The sequence below is a fragment of the Sinocyclocheilus rhinocerous genome, unplaced genomic scaffold (assembly GCF_001515625.1).
Source record: "Sinocyclocheilus rhinocerous isolate Xijiao unplaced genomic scaffold, SAMN03320098_v1.1 scaffold1134, whole genome shotgun sequence".
NCBI lineage: Eukaryota > Metazoa > Chordata > Actinopteri > Cypriniformes > Cyprinidae > Sinocyclocheilus > Sinocyclocheilus rhinocerous.
In genome coordinates this window covers 65,552-87,180 of record NW_015643579.1, presented here as the reverse complement: position 1 = coordinate 87,180, position 21,629 = coordinate 65,552, and the positions used below count along the sequence as shown (strand labels likewise).

General features: G+C 35.5%; 2 protein-coding genes across 3 annotated transcripts in view; both read left to right on the top strand.

Annotated features, from left to right (window-relative positions):
* Window positions 1-2,842: 2,842 nt before the first annotated feature.
* LOC107757423 (phosphoinositide 3-kinase regulatory subunit 6-like) lies at window positions 2,843-19,860 on the top strand. The gene is made up of 20 exons (XM_016574893.1): window positions 2,843-2,946; window positions 4,007-4,111; window positions 4,573-4,662; window positions 5,003-5,094; window positions 5,516-5,584; window positions 6,044-6,176; window positions 6,328-6,397; window positions 8,871-9,054; window positions 10,409-10,553; window positions 10,783-10,869; window positions 11,696-12,155; window positions 13,048-13,147; window positions 13,291-13,413; window positions 16,309-16,416; window positions 16,786-16,888; window positions 16,990-17,057; window positions 17,280-17,370; window positions 17,487-17,539; window positions 17,769-17,875; window positions 18,568-19,860. The coding sequence occupies exons 2-20, from the start codon at window positions 4,063-4,065 to the stop codon at window positions 18,722-18,724; spliced, it is 2,289 nt and encodes a 762-aa protein (XP_016430379.1). The 5' UTR covers window positions 2,843-2,946; window positions 4,007-4,062; the 3' UTR covers window positions 18,725-19,860.
* A 184-nt stretch (window positions 19,861-20,044) lies between these two features.
* Window positions 20,045-21,629, top strand: part of LOC107757422 (uncharacterized protein C16orf45-like) — a 35,749-nt gene continuing 34,164 nt past the window's right edge. For both annotated transcript variants that reach the window (XM_016574891.1, XM_016574892.1), the window contains exon 1: window positions 20,045-20,234. In XM_016574891.1, coding sequence (XP_016430377.1) covers window positions 20,156-20,234 — 79 coding nt within the window. In that variant the 5' untranslated portion in view covers window positions 20,045-20,155. The remainder of the gene's footprint in view (window positions 20,235-21,629) is intronic.

Here is a 21,629-nt window from a genome sequence, read left to right as displayed (position 1 = left end):
CACACACACACACACACACACACACACACACACACACAGAGCCGCTATTTCCTCCCACATTTTCAGTTTATCCTAATTTTGTCTTGTACCAGTCAATAGTTATCTTGTGTGCAGTTAGCTACAACACTGAGTTGTTTGTTCAGTTGTTTTCACTCGCAAAAAAAGTCACTAGTCTGTTGCGGACCATCAAAATAAAGTGTTAGCAGATATTAAGCAGACAGTCTACTAATAAGTGACATGTAGTTGCAACGTTACTTATAGTTAGTAGAATGTCTAAAGTGGACTATCAAAATAGATGTATTTGCCTTTGTGCATTTATGTATTTTGAATCATTCTGCTTTTTGTCTGTGAATAATGTAGGTCATTGACATGACACTCATTTTTGTCTGCCTAATTTCTTAAAAATACATTAATAATTAAATTAATATATACAAATTAATATATGCAATGACTTGAATAGACCTTTTTGAGCATGTTAATTTCTGAATTTAAATTCATGTTAATTTTAGAACATAATGTAAAAATGTCAGGGTGATATAACTGATAATATGGAGAATATATATATAAAAATACAGGTTGCTCTAGTCTACAGTACAATAAAAACATATTGCAAGTTTCAGCGCTCAAAACTAGCTCCTTAATTTAAAATATGAACTATTCTTTTCTATTCTACTGATACGCCCGGATTGGAAATCGGGAGAATTTGGAGGTCACAGCAGTTTATCAGTAGAAAAAAAAATTATCTGTAGAAATATATGTAGAAATATAGATATATGTATCTGTAGAACAAAGAAATGAAAATACATGCTTTTACGAATTTGTGTTGATCCTTGAAATGAATACCTGGCAACCTAAGGACTCCTGAAAGATTGAGTGAAGGTGAGATGGTATGAAGGGCACATTCACAATCCAGAAGTTACATGATTTTGGCAGTAATTTAGAGGTTAACTGAGTTTGGCATCGTAGATTAATCGTAGACAAAACAGTAGTAAAAGGCATAAAGGTAGGCCACATATTATGATTTAACATGATTATCTGTAAAGCTGCTTTTATGAATGGCTGTGACAGCATATCAGATTGTCTTATTCATATTTATATGTTACATTTTAAACAATTTATCATGCAAAGGGCTGAAAATTAAAATCAGAGTAAAAGAAGAATTAAAGGGATAATTCACCCAAAAATGAAAATTTTGAAATAACTTACTCACCCTCATGTTGTTCCAAACCTACATAAGTTTATTTATTTTGTTAAACATAAAAAGAAGATATTTTGAATAATATGGGTAACAGTTGCTGGTCCCGTTGACTTCCTTAGTATGGAAATATAAATTAAAAAAAATAAAAAAATAAATGCATACATACATACATTCTATGTCAATGGGGACCAGCAACTGTTTGGTACACATATTCTTCAAAATATCTTTTGTGTTCTGCAGAAGAAAGAAACTCGTACAAGTTTAGAACAGCATGAGAGTGTGTAAATGTAACAAAATAAGCAAAATTTTAATTAAAATTTTAGGGCCCTTTATGGGAATCCCGTAGTTGTCAACTGTGATTGGATGGAGGAAAATTTGGACTAGTTTTCATTCCTTTTGGGCGGGTTTTGAGTCACCTTTGAGTTGTAAATTTTACAGAGACCTGGCAACCTTGTATGTCTATCCATCAACCACAAGAGCGATACTGCCGTTAGATAAAGATGTCGAGACCGTCAAACTTAGAAGTTGTACTTATCAAAATTATCATTTTTTGCAAGTATTATACCTTGGTGCAAAAAAACTTTGCATACTTCATAAACTCGATAAAAAGACCAAATAAGGTTAGTTCAGCTTGTAATATTTAATGTGGTGACATATAACAAGCAATATTATATGTAAAGTTTTTACAAAATATATTGTAAACACTTTTGAAAACAATGATTAAAATATGTACACATACATTGAGGGAGAAAGTACTATATAAAATGATATTTTTAGTCATTACATGTAAACTCTTGAAAATGGTTTGAAAGTTTTTCCAAAGCCATATGAAGCAACATGAATACCAAAAAAACAACAACATTTCTATAAACTTGGCATATATGTTTTTTTAATAGATTTTTTTCTCTTTTTTTATAATGGATGCTTTTATGTGTCATTGGCCTTCCTAATAATCTCCACACCTTAGTGTTATTATATATGTTTAAAGAGGGATTTTCTCTAAGTAGAAGTAAAGACTGAACCTAAAGTGAGAAAGTAGAAGTTACTAAGCATAACTTTTTCTCTCTCTTGGTACTAAATATATCTCAGTTGTGTGTGTGGTCCACCCCCACATTTGTGGGGACAGGATATGTGTCAGGTCCTGTCATACTGTCTCTCTGAGAGTGAGGGCCAAGTGAGCGACAGGAAGCCTGTGGTTCAGCGAGCTGCTTTCTGTGCTGATACAGCGTTCTTGACCCTGTTTCTTTTCACTTGTTCAATGCCTTTTTGTGCAGGATCAGGGGCTTAATCTTTGCGTGCTAGTTTTGCCATTCTGCGGCACTAGGCTTATGCAGACCACACATGCATATGAGTCACGTTGTTTGGCTAGATATAAAAGTTCATGCTGAACTTGTCCAAAAACCTGATCAGGGTGTTGTTTATAATTAGAATGATATATTAAACATTTTCAAAGGACTTTCCCTTCAGTGTGTCCACACACCCACTCTACACACTTCTTTCATACATGTCATAAACTTCTAAACTTTCCTCTGCCATGCCTCTGTCAAACTCTCTCTCTCTCTTTCTCGTCCCTCCCTCACGTTCACTCAGCTTTGAGTCAGAGTTGCAGTTGTCCTCAGTGACAGCCGCAGCAGTTAGAGGAAGTGTAACACAGTGTGCAGCTCTCACTCTGACTGTTTGGCCAGCACAAGTTTTTATACATGTGCCATATAAGATGTAGTCCATTGATAGCCTCACAAGGACGAAAGGTAAGGCAGTAGACTTCTTTTTCTTAGACTTAGACAACATCAGACAGTTGCAGCTTGCTGGAGGTATCCTGTGAAATGTGATTCTGATTTCAGCACTGAGAAACCAAGCTATCGGAAAGTTACATAATTACGAGCTATGTCGGTCACTGAAAAGGTCCCTTTTGTTTCACTTATTTGGTTAACATTTTTTTGCACTCGTTCTGGCTTTTTGGATATTGTAGTATTGTTTTTTGCTCTCCTTTTCTCATTCCTCTCTCTAGTTTCTTGGAAGTAGATTATGTCACTTAAAAGTAGATTCTGTTACTTAGATTCTGTGACTTAAAATGTCTTAGCAATGGAGCAGTTAGTTGCATTGTGTTGCTGGTCAGTTATAAACCATATCTGAGAGGATGAAATGAAGGGGAAGTTTTCTTGTGAAATCAGTAGTGGGTAAAAGTGCACCTGAGGCTGTTAGCCATGGTCATGTGTGAGTGTGTTTGCTTTTTGGTAAAAAACCTTAGCTATCAATTACTGTAAAGAGTTTACTGTTAAAACAGAGTGCATATAATCATGCCCAAAATAACTTGATATTACGTTCTGTGTTTTATAAGCTCAAAACTATGCAATTTAAGTTAGATTAACATTCAGCATCATGAAGTGGAAAATAGAAGAGTCAGGTTAATGTGACCAGCACATTAAAGGGATATTTCAGCAAAACATTTACTCGAGCTCATGTGTCTTTCTTCTGTGGAACACAAAATAATTTATTTTGAAAAGATGTTTCTGTGCTCTTTTTTTTTTTTGGTCAGTGAAATTTAATACCAATGTTGTTTTGACCCAAATATTCCACACATTATGTTATTTGGTGTTCTGCAGAAGAAAGAATTGGAACAGCATGAGAGTAAGTAAATTATAACAGAATTTTTATTTTTGGAATGTTCTTTAGTAAATTGTAAATGTAAAGTAATGTCTTTTTATTTTCTCTTGATTTTTATGTAACAATGTTCTGTATCATTTTGTGTGTGTATGTGTGTGTGTTTGTGTGTGTGTGTGTGTGTGTGTGTGTGTTTGTGTGTGTCAGCAGTCACAGTGATGATTATTTCCGCTTACCTCATTACGTAAGGACCAAGCCACAGTATGGCATCCTGGAGAAATTCTAGCAGTATTAATGTTATGGACTCAGCAGGTGAGAGTTACACCTTTTGGAGACACTTCTGGTAAATTATAAATAACAAAAGGTGCTTTTTGACAAATCACTATTTGAATATTTGATTATCCATTTGACACTTTTAAAATGTACAGTTCCATTCAAAATTTGGGGTCCAATTTAAAAAAAAAAGTTTTTAAAAGACTGTAAAAGTCTTTTAAAGACTGTAAGGCTGTAGAACATATTGTGAAATATTACTACCATTTAAAATAACTGTTTTATATTTTAATATATTTTAAAATGTAATTTATTCCAGTGATGGCAAAGCTGAATTTTCAGCAGCCATTATTGCAGTCTTCAGTGACATTATGACAGTTAAAAACAGTATTTTGATGAACTTTCCAACTGACCCTAAACTTTTGAACGGTTGAGTATCTCACACATATCAATTGATTTATATCAGCATTCAAATGCTATGTTGTTGGCTTCTCTTTAAAAAGCTGAATATGCTGCCATTGAATCTGAAATCTACCGTAGCCTGCTAACCATTATAAGAGAAATGGACACTGAGCAACCAGTTGTCAACAAAGGTAGGACTCACACCTACAGATTACACCCAACAAAAGAAACACATACACCTGAAGGCCAAACCCAGATGCAGTTGATTTCCTTACATGCTATGTAAAGAAAAAGGCAGGCTATAAAAGACATGGTTCCTTTAAGAACCACAATCTGCAATCTAATCGTCAGTGTCATCTGTTGATGTTACATATAAAGGCCATGTAAACAAGGTGCACTAATCTGTAAGCATCAGTATCATGGAACAACTGGGGTGCCAATTTCAAGTGGCTGTATCAATGCACAAAATTTGTTGCATACATATTCTAGTTTGGTGTATATAAGAGCTGTTCATTTTTGTTCGTTCTGCAGGGATGCTGAGATGGACATTACATAAGAAAGTGCAGGGCAGTTCTCTCAAGAGTCTGGCTTTGGTGAGAGTGGCCATCAAGGAACTAGAAAGAGTGAGTCACTAGTTTCTATGGCATAATGCTTGTTGAAATATAGCATTAAAATTCCCATTTTAGTGATTGACAAAAATATGTTCAGTTAGTATTTCCCAAATGCTATTACTGTATTTAAATTCCTAGTGTTTATTACGACAACGTTACTTGAAGGTACTTGCCTGAAAAACTTGAGATGATTATCTGTCGCTACTGTCACTAAGAAAAAAATAGTTAATTTGTTACAGTTATAATAGTTAACAGTAATGGGATAATTAACTACTAATAACAGTTAATTAACTCATAATTAATGATGATTAACATAATTTCAACACACAAAGGACAGCGATAGGCTGTGAGGATTTATAGAATGGTTTATATGAATTAGTGAATGATTGGATGGATAGATAATAAACATGATTTTCCTTCTTTTCATATATAGGCTGAAAGAACTGACTGCAAGAAACATCTCATTCCTCTGCTTAATACACTCATATATGCTGTGATGCAGGTAAGAGAAGGGATGGCTGCTCTTCTTCTTTTTAACTTTCCTTAATTTTACTTTTAGACTAGTGATGAGACTCAGCTGGTTTTGAATCAGGATCCAGATATTTCATCAAGTGGTGATGTATTTAGCAAACATATCAGAACAGACCAATCAGTTGAAAAGCACTGGTTTAGACATTGGCACATTTGCTTGGTTAAAAATGTCTTCACTTGTATGCACAGAGAAGTGTAATTTCCAGAAAAATGTTGGTCAGTTCAATCAATTTGCATCTTCTGAAGAACATTTGCTTTAAAATGAAAATGTTGTCATCATCTATCCATTCTTATCAGATAGTCAAAGTTGCTCTTTTCCATACAACACAATTTTTAGAAATTTAAATTTGAACCCAGGTCCCTTTGTATGCTAAACAAAAACTGTAGAAGCCACTAACATCCTGCATGACATCCTTATGTTTCTTTGCAGACTGTATACATACCTGATGACCTCTATAAAAGAGTTTATGACTTCTGCAAGAGGTTGTTGACTCTGCCTCAGCCATACTGCACTGTGGGCCTTAGTTATGCTGGCCAAATGAAAGCAGAACGATTTGCTCCAGGTTTGATACCTTGTTACTTTCCTCAAACAAAATATGACAAGCATCTCTCCTGATCTTAGTTTTTCTATTGGCTTGAAGCCAAGAAAACATGTCATAAACAAGAAACATGATCCCTGTGAGTCTGATCTACATTGTTTTTTTTTTCTCATAGGCCTTTTGTATCAGAAAAGGATAATTGCAGAACAAAATCTGAAAAATGAACACTATCCTCAGCAGGAGAGGTGAGTCAGTGTGTCACTGTGAGTTAATGTGATCTAAATAAGTATTGAACACCTAAGTCATATTTAAAAAAAATTTTTTTTAAATCTTTTTATATATAAAAAATAAGTGGCAAATATAGCCACTTTATATAGCAAATATAAAGATAATTCATTCATCACAAACACTACAACATTATAGAAACAAATAAGAATTGTCCATTTTGATTTCATGGTTACTTTAACATTAATGCAATAGCTAAAATGAAATAATAACATTTGCAGAATTTGTTAATCTTGGGTAATTTTATTTGTATATACTAATACATTTCAAGTTTAATAAATTATTGCATTATCAATTAATTAATGAAATTAACAATGAGCAATTTATACATTTATTTATAATTTATTTATAAATTTATAGAACAATAAATTGTTCATTGTGAGTTTGTGATACCTTATTGTGTTAAAGTATTGTGTAACCCAAACACTGTTTAGCCACTTCCCGGTTGTCAAACATTAGTGGAGCATGTCTGTATTAATAATGATGCACTACACATGTGAACATAATTATTTATAGAAAAGGTCTATTGCCATTTGTGTTTTTGGAGCAATCAGGGCCCTAATCGTTATTTTTAAAGTGTTGTTTATATTACTGTAACATTTGCTTACTAATTGCTGAACCTGTACTACTGTCATGGTAGTCTTGCGTAGCCAGACCTTCAGACTGATGACTGAAGGTCTGGAATTCATGGCAGCTTTCATTGGCCAAGGCCCGCCCATGGGGCCGTTTGACCGACATGTCAAACAACCAATCACAGTTCGTTACGTTCAGCATCATGTTTCGGGCGTGGAAATGTCGCCACAATAACAGACCGGTGTGTAAAACTCTCGGACGTATTTTAAAGATTCTATGCCGCGAACTTTAAATATTTCACATACTATTGAAAAAAGCAAAAGTACGGCATCTATATTTCCAGGCGGAACGTTAAAGAATGTGACATGCACGTCCACCGGAAATCCTGTATAATTCAACCAATCCGACAACGACTTCGAAACTCTTGAAGTGTTTACACTTTTGTGTGCCATATGCATCAGACGTTTAGCCAACGGTCCGTGGGCGTGACGTCTGAGGCGGAGACTACTGTCACGGTTGCCTTCTGTGGCAAAACAGAACACGGAGATGAGGATAAACTCAAAATAAACAGTCTTTAATCCACAATCCAAAAGAGTTAAGACAAGGCGGGGAGCACAAGGCAGGTAGTGATACACAAGAACCACAACATTGACGTTATTACCGGACGCTAGATACAGGAAAACACAGGGCTTAAATACTCAAACTAAACGAGATAATTAACAAACACAGGTGGATCGACACTGGAGCGAGCTCTGGGGCTGGAGCCGACCGCCTTCTCCTCCTTCGATTCCTCTTTTGGTTCGTGGTGAGAGGCGTTGTCTGCGGACTTGAGTGAGCCGCGGCCGGCGGGCTTGACTGATGAACGGCCGACAGACTTGACTGATGAGCGGCCGGCAGACTTGACTGATGAGCGGCCGGCAGACTTGACCGATGAGCGGCCGGCAGACTCGCAGTACTCGCGGTGATCCTGCATAATTCCCACGCTTACTCCACGAAGGGGAGATCTCAGTGGGCTAAGGCGGAAAAATGAGTGGCGACTTCCATGCTGCGGGAAGAAAAAACAAGAAAACAAATGACTTTCAAAACCAGAAAAACAAAACTAGGAGAAGGGGCGCCGCTTACTGTATTGGTCCGGTAATCTGTCACGGTTGCCTTCTGTGGCAAAACGAAGAACACGGAGACGAGGATAAACTCAAAATAAACAGTCTTTAATCCACAATCCAAAAGGGGTAACACAAGGCAGGGAGCACAAGGCATGTCGTGATACACAAAAACCACAACATCAACGTTATTATCGGACGCTAGATACAGGAAAACACAGGGCTTAAATACTCAAACTAAACGAGATAATTAACAAACACAGGTGGATACTAATGAACTAATAATGAAACAATGAGGACAGGAACAGGAACATAAACAAATATGGGCATAAGGAAACATATGGGGAGCAAAACACGGAACAGAGTCTGACAACTACCAGATTTTTCCGTTTTGGAACACTTTAGAATGGGGATTTCTAATTATTTAAAGCTATAATCATAGAAGGGAACAAGGAAGGCATTGTTGACAGTGCTCTTTATTGTTTAGTTAGTCTAGGTGTGCCCTTTTCTAATGCAGCACAACATAACATAGGCGTAGATGGGGAAAACCAGCACAGTAATTAATGAATTAACGAATGGTAATGAATTGCTTCCACTCTACAGTTTGAGGTTGACATGGCTGCTAAAGTCATCAGGAAGCTTTATCAAATAAACCTCACGTCAGCCCAGTTAGAAGTGAATCAGATCAATGTTTTTTTTTTTTCTCTGTGTGAATAATTGTAAGTTTTTGATGGCTGTGTTCTGTGTGTGCCGTGTTCAGGGTGTTTGTGTTTGCGGATTCTGCAGTATTTTCTGAGTCTCTCAGCACTGTTCTGAAGGCTGACATTGAGGCTCATGGAATGTTCCGGAACCCGTTGAGCTTGATGTGCTGCTTAGTGCAGCACAGTGTTCAGGCGGTACTGGGAGAGGATTGTCACGGGCCCTCTCTCAATGATGCATTGCAGGTCAGTAATGTTATCTAGAAAAGCTAGTTTTGGACTAGCATAACCAAGAAGTTCACTAGCAAATCCTAAATCCTGAAAGTGACTGATATCTCCTTTTGTGTTCCACAGAAGTAAGTAATGCATTCAGAGTTAAAACTTTATGATGCACTTTTTTCATTGTTTGTTGAACATATCTGGTAAAACAAACAACATAATATAATCTAGGTGCAACTGAAGAAGTTTGGGATTAATAGTTTCATTTAGAAGGATGCAATGAATTGATGAAAAATGACTTTTACATTGTTACAAATAAATTGTATTATAAATGGCATTCATTTGGAACGTTCTAATCATCAAATAACTTTTAAAAAATGTATCACCGTTTCCACATAAATATTAAGCAGCACTATTTTTTTCCCCAGCTGTTATAATAATAACAAATGTTTCTTAAGCACCAAATTGGAATATTGGAATTATTTTGAATGATGTGACACTGAAGACTGGATTGGCTGGAGTGAAAATTGTGTTTTGCCATCACAGGAATAAATTAAAGTTTAAAATATATTAAAATAGAAAACAGCTTTTTAAAACTGTAATACAAATTCCCAACATTGGTGTTTTTACTTTATTATTCATCAAAATGCAGCCTTGGTGGGCATAAGAGACAATAAAACAATAAAATGAATACCGACCCCAAACTTTTGAATGGTAGTTTAGGTCCTGTTATGTTTTTATTATGTATCTGCATGTCTGTACATAGATATGGTATGAATTATTCACTTTTCTGATATACTCGATATGCCAGTCATCCACAGTCACACTCAGAATTGATGTTTTCTAGGCAGCATCATTTATCACAGGTTTCTATATGAGTATGAGTCAAGAGTGTGAAATATTCAGATGTTACATTTTGTCACGGCAACAAGCTGTACATCAGAATGAGCCCTGGGACATAGTGCAACATGCCATTTTGCTCTTACCTAGTCAAAACTGTCCCTCTGCTGAAAAGTTTATGCAAGAGAAAGGGATTAATTATTCTAAATGAATGAGAAATGGCCTGTACCTATTAACCTGTGTATAACGGTCTAAGTAGGCTACTCTATCATTTTAGTTGTGAGACTATACAGTGATGGAGACAAAGGGTGAGCATTTATTGCAGGTCAGCATCTCTCTGTCTCTGTCCACACGTCAGCTGTCTGCAGTTTATTTTCAGAAAACTCAAAGCAACAGGACAGGACATCCACAGGACATCCCATATGTGTCTGTCTGAATTAGGGCTGTATGTTTGTGTGTGCATCTGCATTTGTGATTTCATGCTGTGTGGCTTTCTGTGTAGGTGTTTGTATGTCTGATTATTTGTCTGTGCATATGTCAGGACTTGGACCAGAACGTGGAGTCATACTTTAATGAAGTGCTTGCAGCAGTGGACCAGAGCACAGACGTCAACAGAGGTGATCGGGGGCAGATCAGACAGAAACTACAAGAGATATACTTACAGATCCTCCGTGACACAAAGAAAGGTACACTACAAAACTATTCTATTCTATTCTGCACGGTTTCTATATTCTTATCTATACTCTCTCACAAACACAAACAAACACTCTTGACCGAATCCATCTGTAACAAAATAACTTTTTTCTTTAATAAAAACCTATATATATATTTTTAGATATTTGATTTTCAACTTGTGCAGCCGTATCAGGAAGCAGGATTTGTTTGTGGTGTCATTGTGACGGTTTTGGGTTTCAGGTCTATTGTCCAGTGGCTCCCTGTGCGATGTTCCGCTTCCCAATCCGGAGATGAGCTTCCATCTGTGGTGGGAGGAGGAGGAGCTCTGTAAGTGGGATTCATTTGCTAAAATATTTTGGCAGGGGTTATTTGCACTAATAGCGTTGCAAGATAACAGTGTAAATTAGATGCTATTTACACTTAGTGCAAAAAGTGTCAGATACTATTTGCACCTCAGTGTATTGTAGTACATTATAAAACAGTATGCAATAATATCAACCTACTCAGTGTTTATTTATTCAAATAATAAACCCATTATGAAATACCTGCTTTTTTAGCACATTTTGAATATGTTCTTCTCTTTAAATTAATATAAACAAGCTGTTATGTGATGGGGAAAAAGCACAAGTTCGATACTAGAAAAAGGCAGATTCGAACTTGAGTCGCTGCACCAAAAGTGAAATCGAGTGTCCTTAATTCTCCACGCCTTTGTCCCAACTACTGATTTGCTTTATTTGTTAGTGTGCATATAAGGTAGTGTTAAAAGCCTTTGACAATGATTGACTGGTTGCATTGAATGCACTGACTGAATGATTGCAGACTTTGGTATCTGGTGAATCTGAGCATAATTTATGAAATTGTTGAGATCTCCTCTGATACACTAAAGGAGATACCAGTGAGATACACAGTAAAATAAACGTTTTTTTTTCTGGAAACATAAAAAGAGCTTATTATAGTAACTTCTACATTTACATAGTGCCTTTTATTAAAGTCAAAAGTGAGAGATTAGATTACAGCAATAAAAGTATTTTTTCAGGGTTAGATCATGTAAAAATAGATCTTAGCATACGTGAGCTCATCTAAAACCAAGAGAGTTACTATGATGAGGCTATTCACTAAAATACAACATATCTTTTCATCCTCTCTGTCACAGGGAGAGAACTGGCCAAATTCATCCGTTCCGGATCATTTAGTGAAAGCCTCATGAGTTCAGAGGAGTTCTATATGTCTGACCTCCCCACAGACCTCAACTCAGACATGCCACGGCACTCTGTCATGTCAACAGACAGTGGTATAGAGCGTGACATGCAGGGAAATGAGGCTTCTGACATGGAATTTACTGGAGGAAGTACCTTAAAGCCTGAAATTAGCAGTGGGCGGCTTTCACGGCGTGGAGGAATTAAGGTGAAGCCGTCGGTCACCGACAGCATGGCTCTGATGCAGGATGCACTGGAGGAGACGGGCACAGCTGGCAGCAGTGGCACACTGCAGAGGAGAGCAGGAAATAGTAGCAACAGCTTGCCCAAGGAAGAACGGGACTACACTGCTAAAATAGTGGTGATGGGAGATGACCGGGCAGTGGGAAGGCTGGCCAGGGCATGCTACTGGTTAAGGTATGAGACATTATGTCATCTGTGATATTTGTTATTATTTGACTCAAAGACAAATGAGAGTGTCTATGATCTGGTGTAACCATCAAGTAAAAAGTAATAACATAATAACATTTATTACTTACAGATTGAATACATTATTTCAAAAAAGTATATTTCCAATATTGTAAATGATTAATTCAGAAATGTCATTACATTTTAGGGAGTTGCATCTCATGACATTTTACAACCTGAACTAACCTTACCAGATCACAATAACATCAAATTAGCTGATATTTTAATAGACTTATTGAATATGACACATAGTCATTAGGGTCTGAAGGGATCCTTTTTATATTGTTTTCTTGTTTTATACTTTTTTGCATGTTTTCTCCACCACATGATTTTGTTGGCTATACCAAATGACTTTTTTTATTTTAATAAGAGTGATGTAGGGTTTTTTCTTCTAACAAATAATCATAAAATATTTCATCAAACTACTTAATAAGGTTTCTCTTTTCAGTAATTTTATCCTTTTAATGAGACTTGTTCATCATACTGTTATCAGAACAGTTGTATCACCCTGACATTTTTGCTATTACCTGACTTGAAGGTGGACAGGTTAATAATCCTGAAAAGGGCTTGAAGTAGCAACAACATTCAAATAACTGTCAGTTAAATGTAACTTGGCTTATGGGGTTGGTATAGAGTAAACATACCGTACAGTACAAACAGATCAATTAAATTGTTGTCTGTCTATTGAAGAAGACTCTTAATTCTCTGAAATAAGCAAGTTTTCTGTATGTTTCCTTATTCTAAGAAAATCAGATCCCTAAATGCTTTCACAGCACTGTGTTTAAGGTTCTGTTATGATTGAATTAAGTTTCGATAGCAAAATTTTGGCTTTGCTTCACAGGAAACGGGAAGCCAGGAGACGGTTTCTTACTATGAAAGTCAACCTACAGATGTACTACATCCCTGTTGCTCGCCAGTCGTCTACAGCCTCTCCTGTAAAGGTATAATATACCCTTTCCTTCCCTTTAAGTGGTAACTTTAGCAAGTGTGCTGTGGTGAATACTTGTGCATTGTGTTAATTTAAAATAAAAAAAAATTTCAATTTTTGCAGAACTAGTATGATCTTACACAATATCTGTTTTAGGAGAATGTGCCCTCTACAAGCAATAGCATCTGTGCTCTGGGCTCTTATCTTGGAATGGTGGATCCATGGTATGGATGCAATGTCTGTAGTCTTGGCCAGATGATTCCTGATCTTGCAAGAACGGTATGTCAAAAGATGTTTAGCATATTAGCCATACTTGGGTAAGTAGTGTGGGCATGTGTTCTTAGCAGATTATGTCAGTCAGTATGGAATGAGGAAGTCTGAAAGTTTCTCTTTAGGTTTTTTTTCTCTCTCTCGATCATTTCCTAGTGTAAATGCAAAGTTAGTAACTGTTCATTGTGAAAAACATGTTCCTCTTGCCATTTTGGCTTACGCATTAATTTTTTCAAATTTGTTAGCCTGTTTATTGCTTTGTATATTAAGACGTTTGTGAATAAATGCCAGAGTTTAATCCAGGATATATTTACATTACCATGCTCATGGCATATATGCAGATATCCCCTTGTGAAAAACAAGTATACATTAACATACTTTTAAAATAGAGTACACATTACAGAAATAATATACTTAAAAAGAATATACTTAAGTGCAAACTAAATGTAATATTTTCAATCACTTAATTGCATCTTAATTGCAATTAAATGAAAATGTATCATAGTTTTAATTTATATTAAATCCTAAACTTTAGCATGCTTTTTGACCCACTTAAGTAGGATTTAGTACAATTAGTACAATTTAAATGTAATTTCATAATTACTTCTATTGTCCTGGAAATATGGCTGAAGTGTACTGCTTAACACGCTGACAAGCATTTATGGTAAACTAAAATATACTTTAATGTAATTTCTATTGAAACTTTTATGCCATTTACAACCCCAATTCCAGAAAAGTTGGGACGTTTTGTAAAGTGCGATAAAATCAAGAATCTGTGATTTGTTAATTAACTTTAACTTTTATTTAATTGACAAAAGTGCAAAGAAAAGATTTCCAACTTTTTAAAATTTATTTTGTAAATATAAACAAATTTAGATTTTGATGGCTGCAACACACTCCAAAAAAGTTGGGACAGATGCAAAATAAAAGTGAAAGGGTTATAGAATAGCCAAATTAAACTGTTTTAAACCGTTCACAGTAAGCAGGTGAACTGGTAATAGGTGAGGGTATCATGTTTGAGTATAAAAGGAGCATCTCAGCCTTTGCAAGCAAAGCTGGATCATTTAAAATCATTAAATCATTAAAATCATTAAAATTTTGGCAAATTTTACGAGAGAAGTGTCAAACAAATCAAAAATCACATTTCTCAATGCAAAATCGCAAAGAATTTAGATCTTACACCAACTACCATACATAATATTGTGAAAAGATTCAGGGACTCCAGAGAAATCTCAGTCTGTGTTGGGCAAGGCAGGAAACCTCAGTTGAATGTGCATGACCTCATGCTGGGGTGTGAAATACAGCCACATGGGCTCAGGAGTACTTCGAAAAACTGCTGTCACTTAATAGTCTGCCGCTGCATCAATAAATGCAACTTGAATCTCTGTTACTCTAGGAGAAATCTATGCATCAATTCTATGCAGTGCAGGGTTCTCTGGGCCAGAGCTCATCTCAGACAGTCAAAAAGACAGTGAAAATAGGTGCTGTGGTCAGATGAGTCCACGTTTCAACTTGTTTCTGGGAAAAATGGACGTCGAGTTCTCAATCCCAATTAAAGACCAATGGGACCATCCAGATTTTCATCAGTGACAGATGCAAAAGCAAACGTCTGTCATGGTATATGGGTGCAGCAGAGCAAACGGCATGGGTGACTGGAGTATGTGTGAAGGTACCATTGACATGGAGGCATATATTGGAATTGTACAGAGACATGCTGCCATCAAGGTGATGTCTTTCATGAGAAGTCCATGGTTATTAGTGAATGTGCTAGACTGGCCTGCCTGCAGATCAGATCTGTCTCCTATTGAAAATGTATGACCAGTCATGAAAAGGAGAATCAGACAATGACGACCATGGACTGCTGAGCATCTGAAGCCTAGTATCAAGCGAGATTGGACAAAAAATTTGGCTTGCAAAACTTTAACAATTAGTATCCAGAATTACCAAACAATTAAACATTGTAATGAAAAGGAAAGTTGATGTGACACAGTGTTAAACATGCCTTTGTCCCAACTTTTTTGGAGTGTGTTGCAGCCATCAAAATCAAAATTTGTTTTCTGGCAGGTCACGTTAGTCAAGCTCACATCAGCTGACTCTCAGCTGATCCACGTCTACCTATAGGGAATTGACACCTACCACAGCATCCATATATAAGCTTCTTCAGTATTATTAGCAGCTTCGTGTTGGCTTAATAGCTAATTACCCTCCTCCATCCCCAACTCCTCCTCTCATCCAGTCAGGATTCGGCCTTCTGATTCCCCTTTGAATCAGACTAATTTCTAAAATGTGTACATTAAATTATTGAATATTAATGATATCTGCAATACATTTATGTAGGTTCTGTTCTGTTTATCCTAGGGGGATTATCGCTGCTCTCCCTGCTCTCATCCATGCTAGGCTGCATGGATGCGCAGGGAGTTCTTGCCCAGAACAGAACCATACCGCCAATCTAAACTGTATGCTAATTGTCAGTTATCTTTGACGATAGTGGTCCTGACAGAATAACATTTTCTTGATTTTATGGCATTTCACAAAATGTCCCATCTTTTCAGGAATTGGGGTTGTACTTAAATTTGTAATTACACATTTGTAAGGATGAATTATTTGACTTAATAACAAAGTGCACTTTTTAAAATTGTATTTAAGTGTGCTATGAAACATAGTCATGAAGGTGTACTCTCTAAGTACACTTAAGTGGCCTTTTATTTCTTTAATGTGTATTATCTGCAAGTACAGTAGTTTTTTTTTTTTTTTTTTAATATATACTTTTAAGATTTGAAGTACAAGTGCACATTCAAGAGTCATCGAACATCACTCCTAATGAATGATGTCAGTAGGACTTTAAATTATAATTAACTTAAAAAATGCAAATTGTTCTGCTTTGTTTTATTTTTAATCTTCCAGTCCAGCACTGGCAAACCACAAGAATCTGACCTTTTCTTAGCTGACATCATCTCGTACTATGTGCGCATGGGACAGCAGCCGGTGTACTTCAACATTTACTACGTTAAGGTGAGAATGAATGACCTTTTGTAATGTTTTACGCAATCATTTTTTTTCCAGCTGATGGTATGAGATTCAGGTGTAATTTAATCACCAAGTAAGTTTGCATGTAGAAGAAACATTTTTGTTGTTGTTGTTATTGTTGTTGTTAGTTACTCTGAAGTTTGCAATAAATATGTAATATACAAAATAAACATAAAAGATGTGAAAGCAGCATAAAAAGAACAAGAGAAAGTGTAAAGAGTGATAAACTCTGTTCCATATTGAGCCACAGGTAAAGCTATTTAGGTCATTATTTAAGCTGTTAAATGATCTACAGAACACATTCCGAATTAAAAAATACCAGTCTTGTTTTTATGCTCTGTTCTATTTGTCCAGATTTACTTTTCCGACAAGTCCAAAGAAGCTGTGGAAGAAGTTTTTGTCACAGACCTGGAAGTGGATTTTCCACAGTTCAGAATGGCCCAAGCTACACAAAAAGGTATTCAATAACAAAATTCAGGATAAGTACAGTCAATGCGACACCTAATTTAGGCCAGCGGTTCATTCAGCCAATATTTACAGCCCATATTCTTCCCTTAGACACTGTCAAACAGAGGAAGATGCCTGCCGAGCTGTGTGGGGCACTGATCTCGTTTAGCTACTTAAAAGTGAGTATCACTTCTGCTGTCTTTTGTTATTAGAGTATTTATACAGTACATTCATGTACATAGTCACATATAAAATGACTGGTGTTGCTGATTGGTCAGTTTTCCAGTCAGTGACATTCTTTAGTTACAAAGAAACATTCTGGATTTTTTTTTTCTAGAATTAAAAATGAAGTGACCAGCAAATCATAGTTGACCTCATATGGCCCTTCACATTCCTTTTAGGTGTCGCTAAGCAACAGGGAGGTTGAGAGAGGGTTCTCACTCAGAACCACAGGTGCTCAGATTTCAGCAATACCACAAAACAAAACTGAAGGTAAAGTTAAGTTATTTGAATAAAAGGTATTTATTTTCGTTAATCAATTTAGATAAACATTAACTTTAACCTGAACAATTTTAAATGAATTACTATTTTTACTTCCCACTTTGTAGATCTCAACTGTCTCATGGTCGCTTTCAATAACATAAAGGCAACGAGTATCATGGTAGGTCTGACTAGGCCAAACTGAGAAAACTACATACTTTTCTTTTCTTTCTTTCTTTCTTTCTTTCTTTCTTAGATAGATAGATAATTTATGTATGATCTTTTTCACTTTCTGCTTTTATGTTGCTTATGTTTAACTCTGAAGTGCTTTTAGCTTGGCTGTCATGAGAAGTAAATGCAACTTATATCTGATTAAGTTCAGATATTTATGCTGTGATTTTTTTTTTTAGGAGACAAAGATCAGAACATGCAATTTTAAATTGAAGACACCAGACAGATCAACGTTCACAGTGCATTTGGACAAAGACTTTCGAAGAAAATTTATGAACGTTGAGAGGTGAGAAATCAAGGCTTTTTTCCCTCATGTTATCTTTTTAATGAAGAGGCCCATTATCTACTCTACCATTCAAAAGTGTGGGGTCGGTAAGATTTTTTTGTTTTTTTTTTGAATGAGGTCTCATATGCTCACCAAGGCTGCATTTATTAGATCAAAAATACAGTGAAAACAGTATTTTAAAATATTATTACTGTTTAAAATAACTTTTTTTTCTATTTTAATATATTCAAAAAAATATGTATTCCTTTGATAGCAAAGCTGAATTGTCAGCAGCCTTTACTCCAGTCTTCAGTGTCACATGATCCTCCAGAAATCATTATAAAAGTTGATTTGGTGCTCAATTAACATGTCTTATTATTGTCACAGTTCAAAAGAACAGTATTAATTTGTAATATAATTTTTTTGTAACAACGTAAAAGTTTTGCTGTCACTTTGGATTAATTTAATGCATCCTTGGTAAATAAAAGCATTACGTATTAAAAAAAAAAAAACTCTTACTCACCTCAAACTTTTGAACAGTAGTGTATTCTTAAACAATTTGAATCCAAGATTTACTTGATTTGAAAAAATAAATAAAATATAGAATATGAAGAAAGAATAAATATTGCCTTTTTCTTAGAGTGATGCTGATTAGAAATAATACTGATTGAAAACAATGATTTTGTTGCATTGTATTATATTTTCTAACACAGCATTGAGGTTGCTCCATGTCGAGACCCTGGATATTATGTTCAAAAATCCTTAAAGTCAAAGTTCATGGCAGAAGGCAACAGTGATGCTGGACTGAGTAAATACATGAGCAAAGGACTGACTCTGCCCATTAACACGTTTGCTGGAATAATCGACTAAACGAACAAGGATCGAGATGGAGGATGCTTGCTGTCAACATAAAGGCCAGTTCTGGACTCTTGCAGTATGTTATGTGTATTGTGTTTTAAACAATGCATTGTGCAGTAGTGTCACCATGTGATCAAATGATCAGCTAAGACACTTCACCAAGCAGGCTTTACTGCAATAAATACTCTTATCTGTGAATCACAAGATGATCGGTCCAGGAAGTATTTTAATGTGTAACACAGCTAACTCACTAACACTAATGCAGTCATGGTATTGAGCTTCTCAAAGACTTAGGATTTACTTGAACTTGTTTTCTGCTTCAACAATCAACCTGTTCCTTAATATGTACACTTTAAGTACATGTGAAGGAGAGAATTCGTTCATCTGGATTTTCCACCAGAAAAACCAAGTACATTATAATGCAGGAATAATGTACAGTGATTAGTATGTCTGTATAACATAAAATACATGCCATATGACCAAGTGTTTCAGAGAAACTGACATTACCTTTGCACTTATTTGATACATTCTTTGTTTTATGTTTTTATTTTTATCCCACTATACATGTTTACATTTGGGACCTTCCATAAGAAGTTTTTATAGCATCAAAAACATTTTAAAATTAAAAAGCATAAAGAATGTGATTTTTTTATTACTTTCTATGTGATTGATATGTGTACAACAGCACAATTGTTACACAAATGGTTCAAGCTTTGAAATGTTGTATTGTGCATCAAGCTGGTCATGGGTCAAAGTCTTTCTTTAAAACAATGATTAGTGGTGCCAATATTTTGATCTGACTTCTTTGCATCAATCTCTGTACATTCGGAATTATATTTTGGGGTTCTTTTCCAGCAGTTCTGATCTGACCCCAATAATCCCAGTCTACCAGTTATTCCAGCCATTTATTTTAAAGAACAAACATATAATCACAATAATATTATTAGGCAACCTAATTCAGTTCTATTTCTTTTCGTTTTATGGCATTCATTTATGCCAAAAGTTTGCACAATTGTTGATTTGACCTCTGGTTTTGTAAATACATATGCTATGTAAATGTAACCTTTTCAAATTATTCCAAAAAAAAAAAACGCAAAAAAAACTTGGGTCCAGATTTATTCACACAATTGCAATGTTTAAAACGTTTTTGATGATGAGGATGATGATGATGAAGCATTATGAAATAAAATTGAAGGTACCCTGGCGGCACAAAAATTGTTGTTGTTGTTGTTGTTGATGAGGATGACCACAAGATGTCGTCAAGGAGTCAGGAACAGCAGTGCAACCGCTGCCGCTGCGTGATGATATCTATTTATCCACAGCCGTCGCGATTTTCCTCAGTAACGAGAACCGCTGGATCCGCTGCATTTAGTGAGCTTTCTTGATTTACCTATCTTAACTAAGTGAAGGTATTCGCATTAGATTTGGCTTCAGTGGCGTGTGATGGATGGAAAGCGCAGACCATCCTGTCAGTATGGATCCCTGGAATGCACGAAATGGAAAACAGATGTGGACCAAACAGGTATCCCTACACCTGTCTCTGTATCAAAACCTGTCAAAACGTATTGGTGAAAGGTATAGTAGACTATCACACACTTGCATTTTCTTCTCCACTGGGGTTTGTGCCGATTGAATGCCACAGGTGGAACTTCTGCTAATGTAAAGAATGAGTGCAGGTTGGAAAGTGTTATGCTGAGATCTGAAAACAGCTAAATCTCATAGTTTAGCCATGCTCTACACGGAGATATATTTTGTGTAGATTGCTTGCTATTCGGTTTTAATGAGGATTTAGAAACAGATATTTTTAAAATCAGTCATGGAAATCACTCATTTGAACTCAGAGATGGAAAAGCGATTAAAAATAGAACAATATGCTCTTGTTGAGTTTACAGTGTCATACTGGCTTCATTCCTTTTGCTAAAATGTGTGCACCCTTCTACTCTCCCATCATAGGGCAGTGAACCTTCTGCTGCTTTCAGCTCAGCTACTGAACCTTACTAAAAAAAAGTTTTGCAAAATAAACGTATGGAGATCATCAGAGTAAAGCAAATTCAAATAGGTCCATTAAAATAAGTAAACTATATTATGTATATATGCATACACACACACACATCAACTGTACACTTAAAAAAAAATGTGTAATATTTACCGAAAAAAGATTGTAAAAACGTGACAATAAAAACCTTTTAATAGTGAATATAATGTAATTTTACTGTAAAATGCTGTTTTTTTTGGAAGTAAGAAAATTTTCCATTTCATTTATGGTGGAAAGCAATAAAATGACTCGTCACATATTTTATTTAAATAGTTTTGTTTCTTTACTTTTTGTTTTTTATTACACGTCTAACCAAGAAATTCCTTCTGCAACACTTGAGTTATTTTCTGTACTGTACCACATAAATTATACTGCTTTCTCACTCAGTAGAGCACATGTATTTGAATGATTTTTCTTTATGAATGCCTAACTTGACATAAAAAGCCTCAATGCTTCAGTGTTACCTTACACATGAAGAGCAACTTGCCTCTATAGGCACTGATTTTTGAACAGTTCTTTTTGCAAGCATTTGTGATTTAAATGTTCTAGTGTCATCTTAGATCAGTACCTGAAGATACTTATTGATGGTTTGGAGACGATTAGGGTCATGTGACAAATAAGAAAGGAAAAAGAAAATGTAGGTTTACTAATCTTTTTTTTATTTTTAAAGTCTACAGTACAGAATAAGAATTTAGATTACATTTTAATGCTGCAATAGGAAAAATAGGGATCAAGAAATCAGTGCTATTATTGTTAAATAACAATGAAATGAAAATAAATTAAAATTAAATAGATATGTAAAAGAACTAATAAAAAAGACAAAAGCACGTTGTAAAATTGCTTAAACTATATATATATATATATGTGTGTATATATATATAT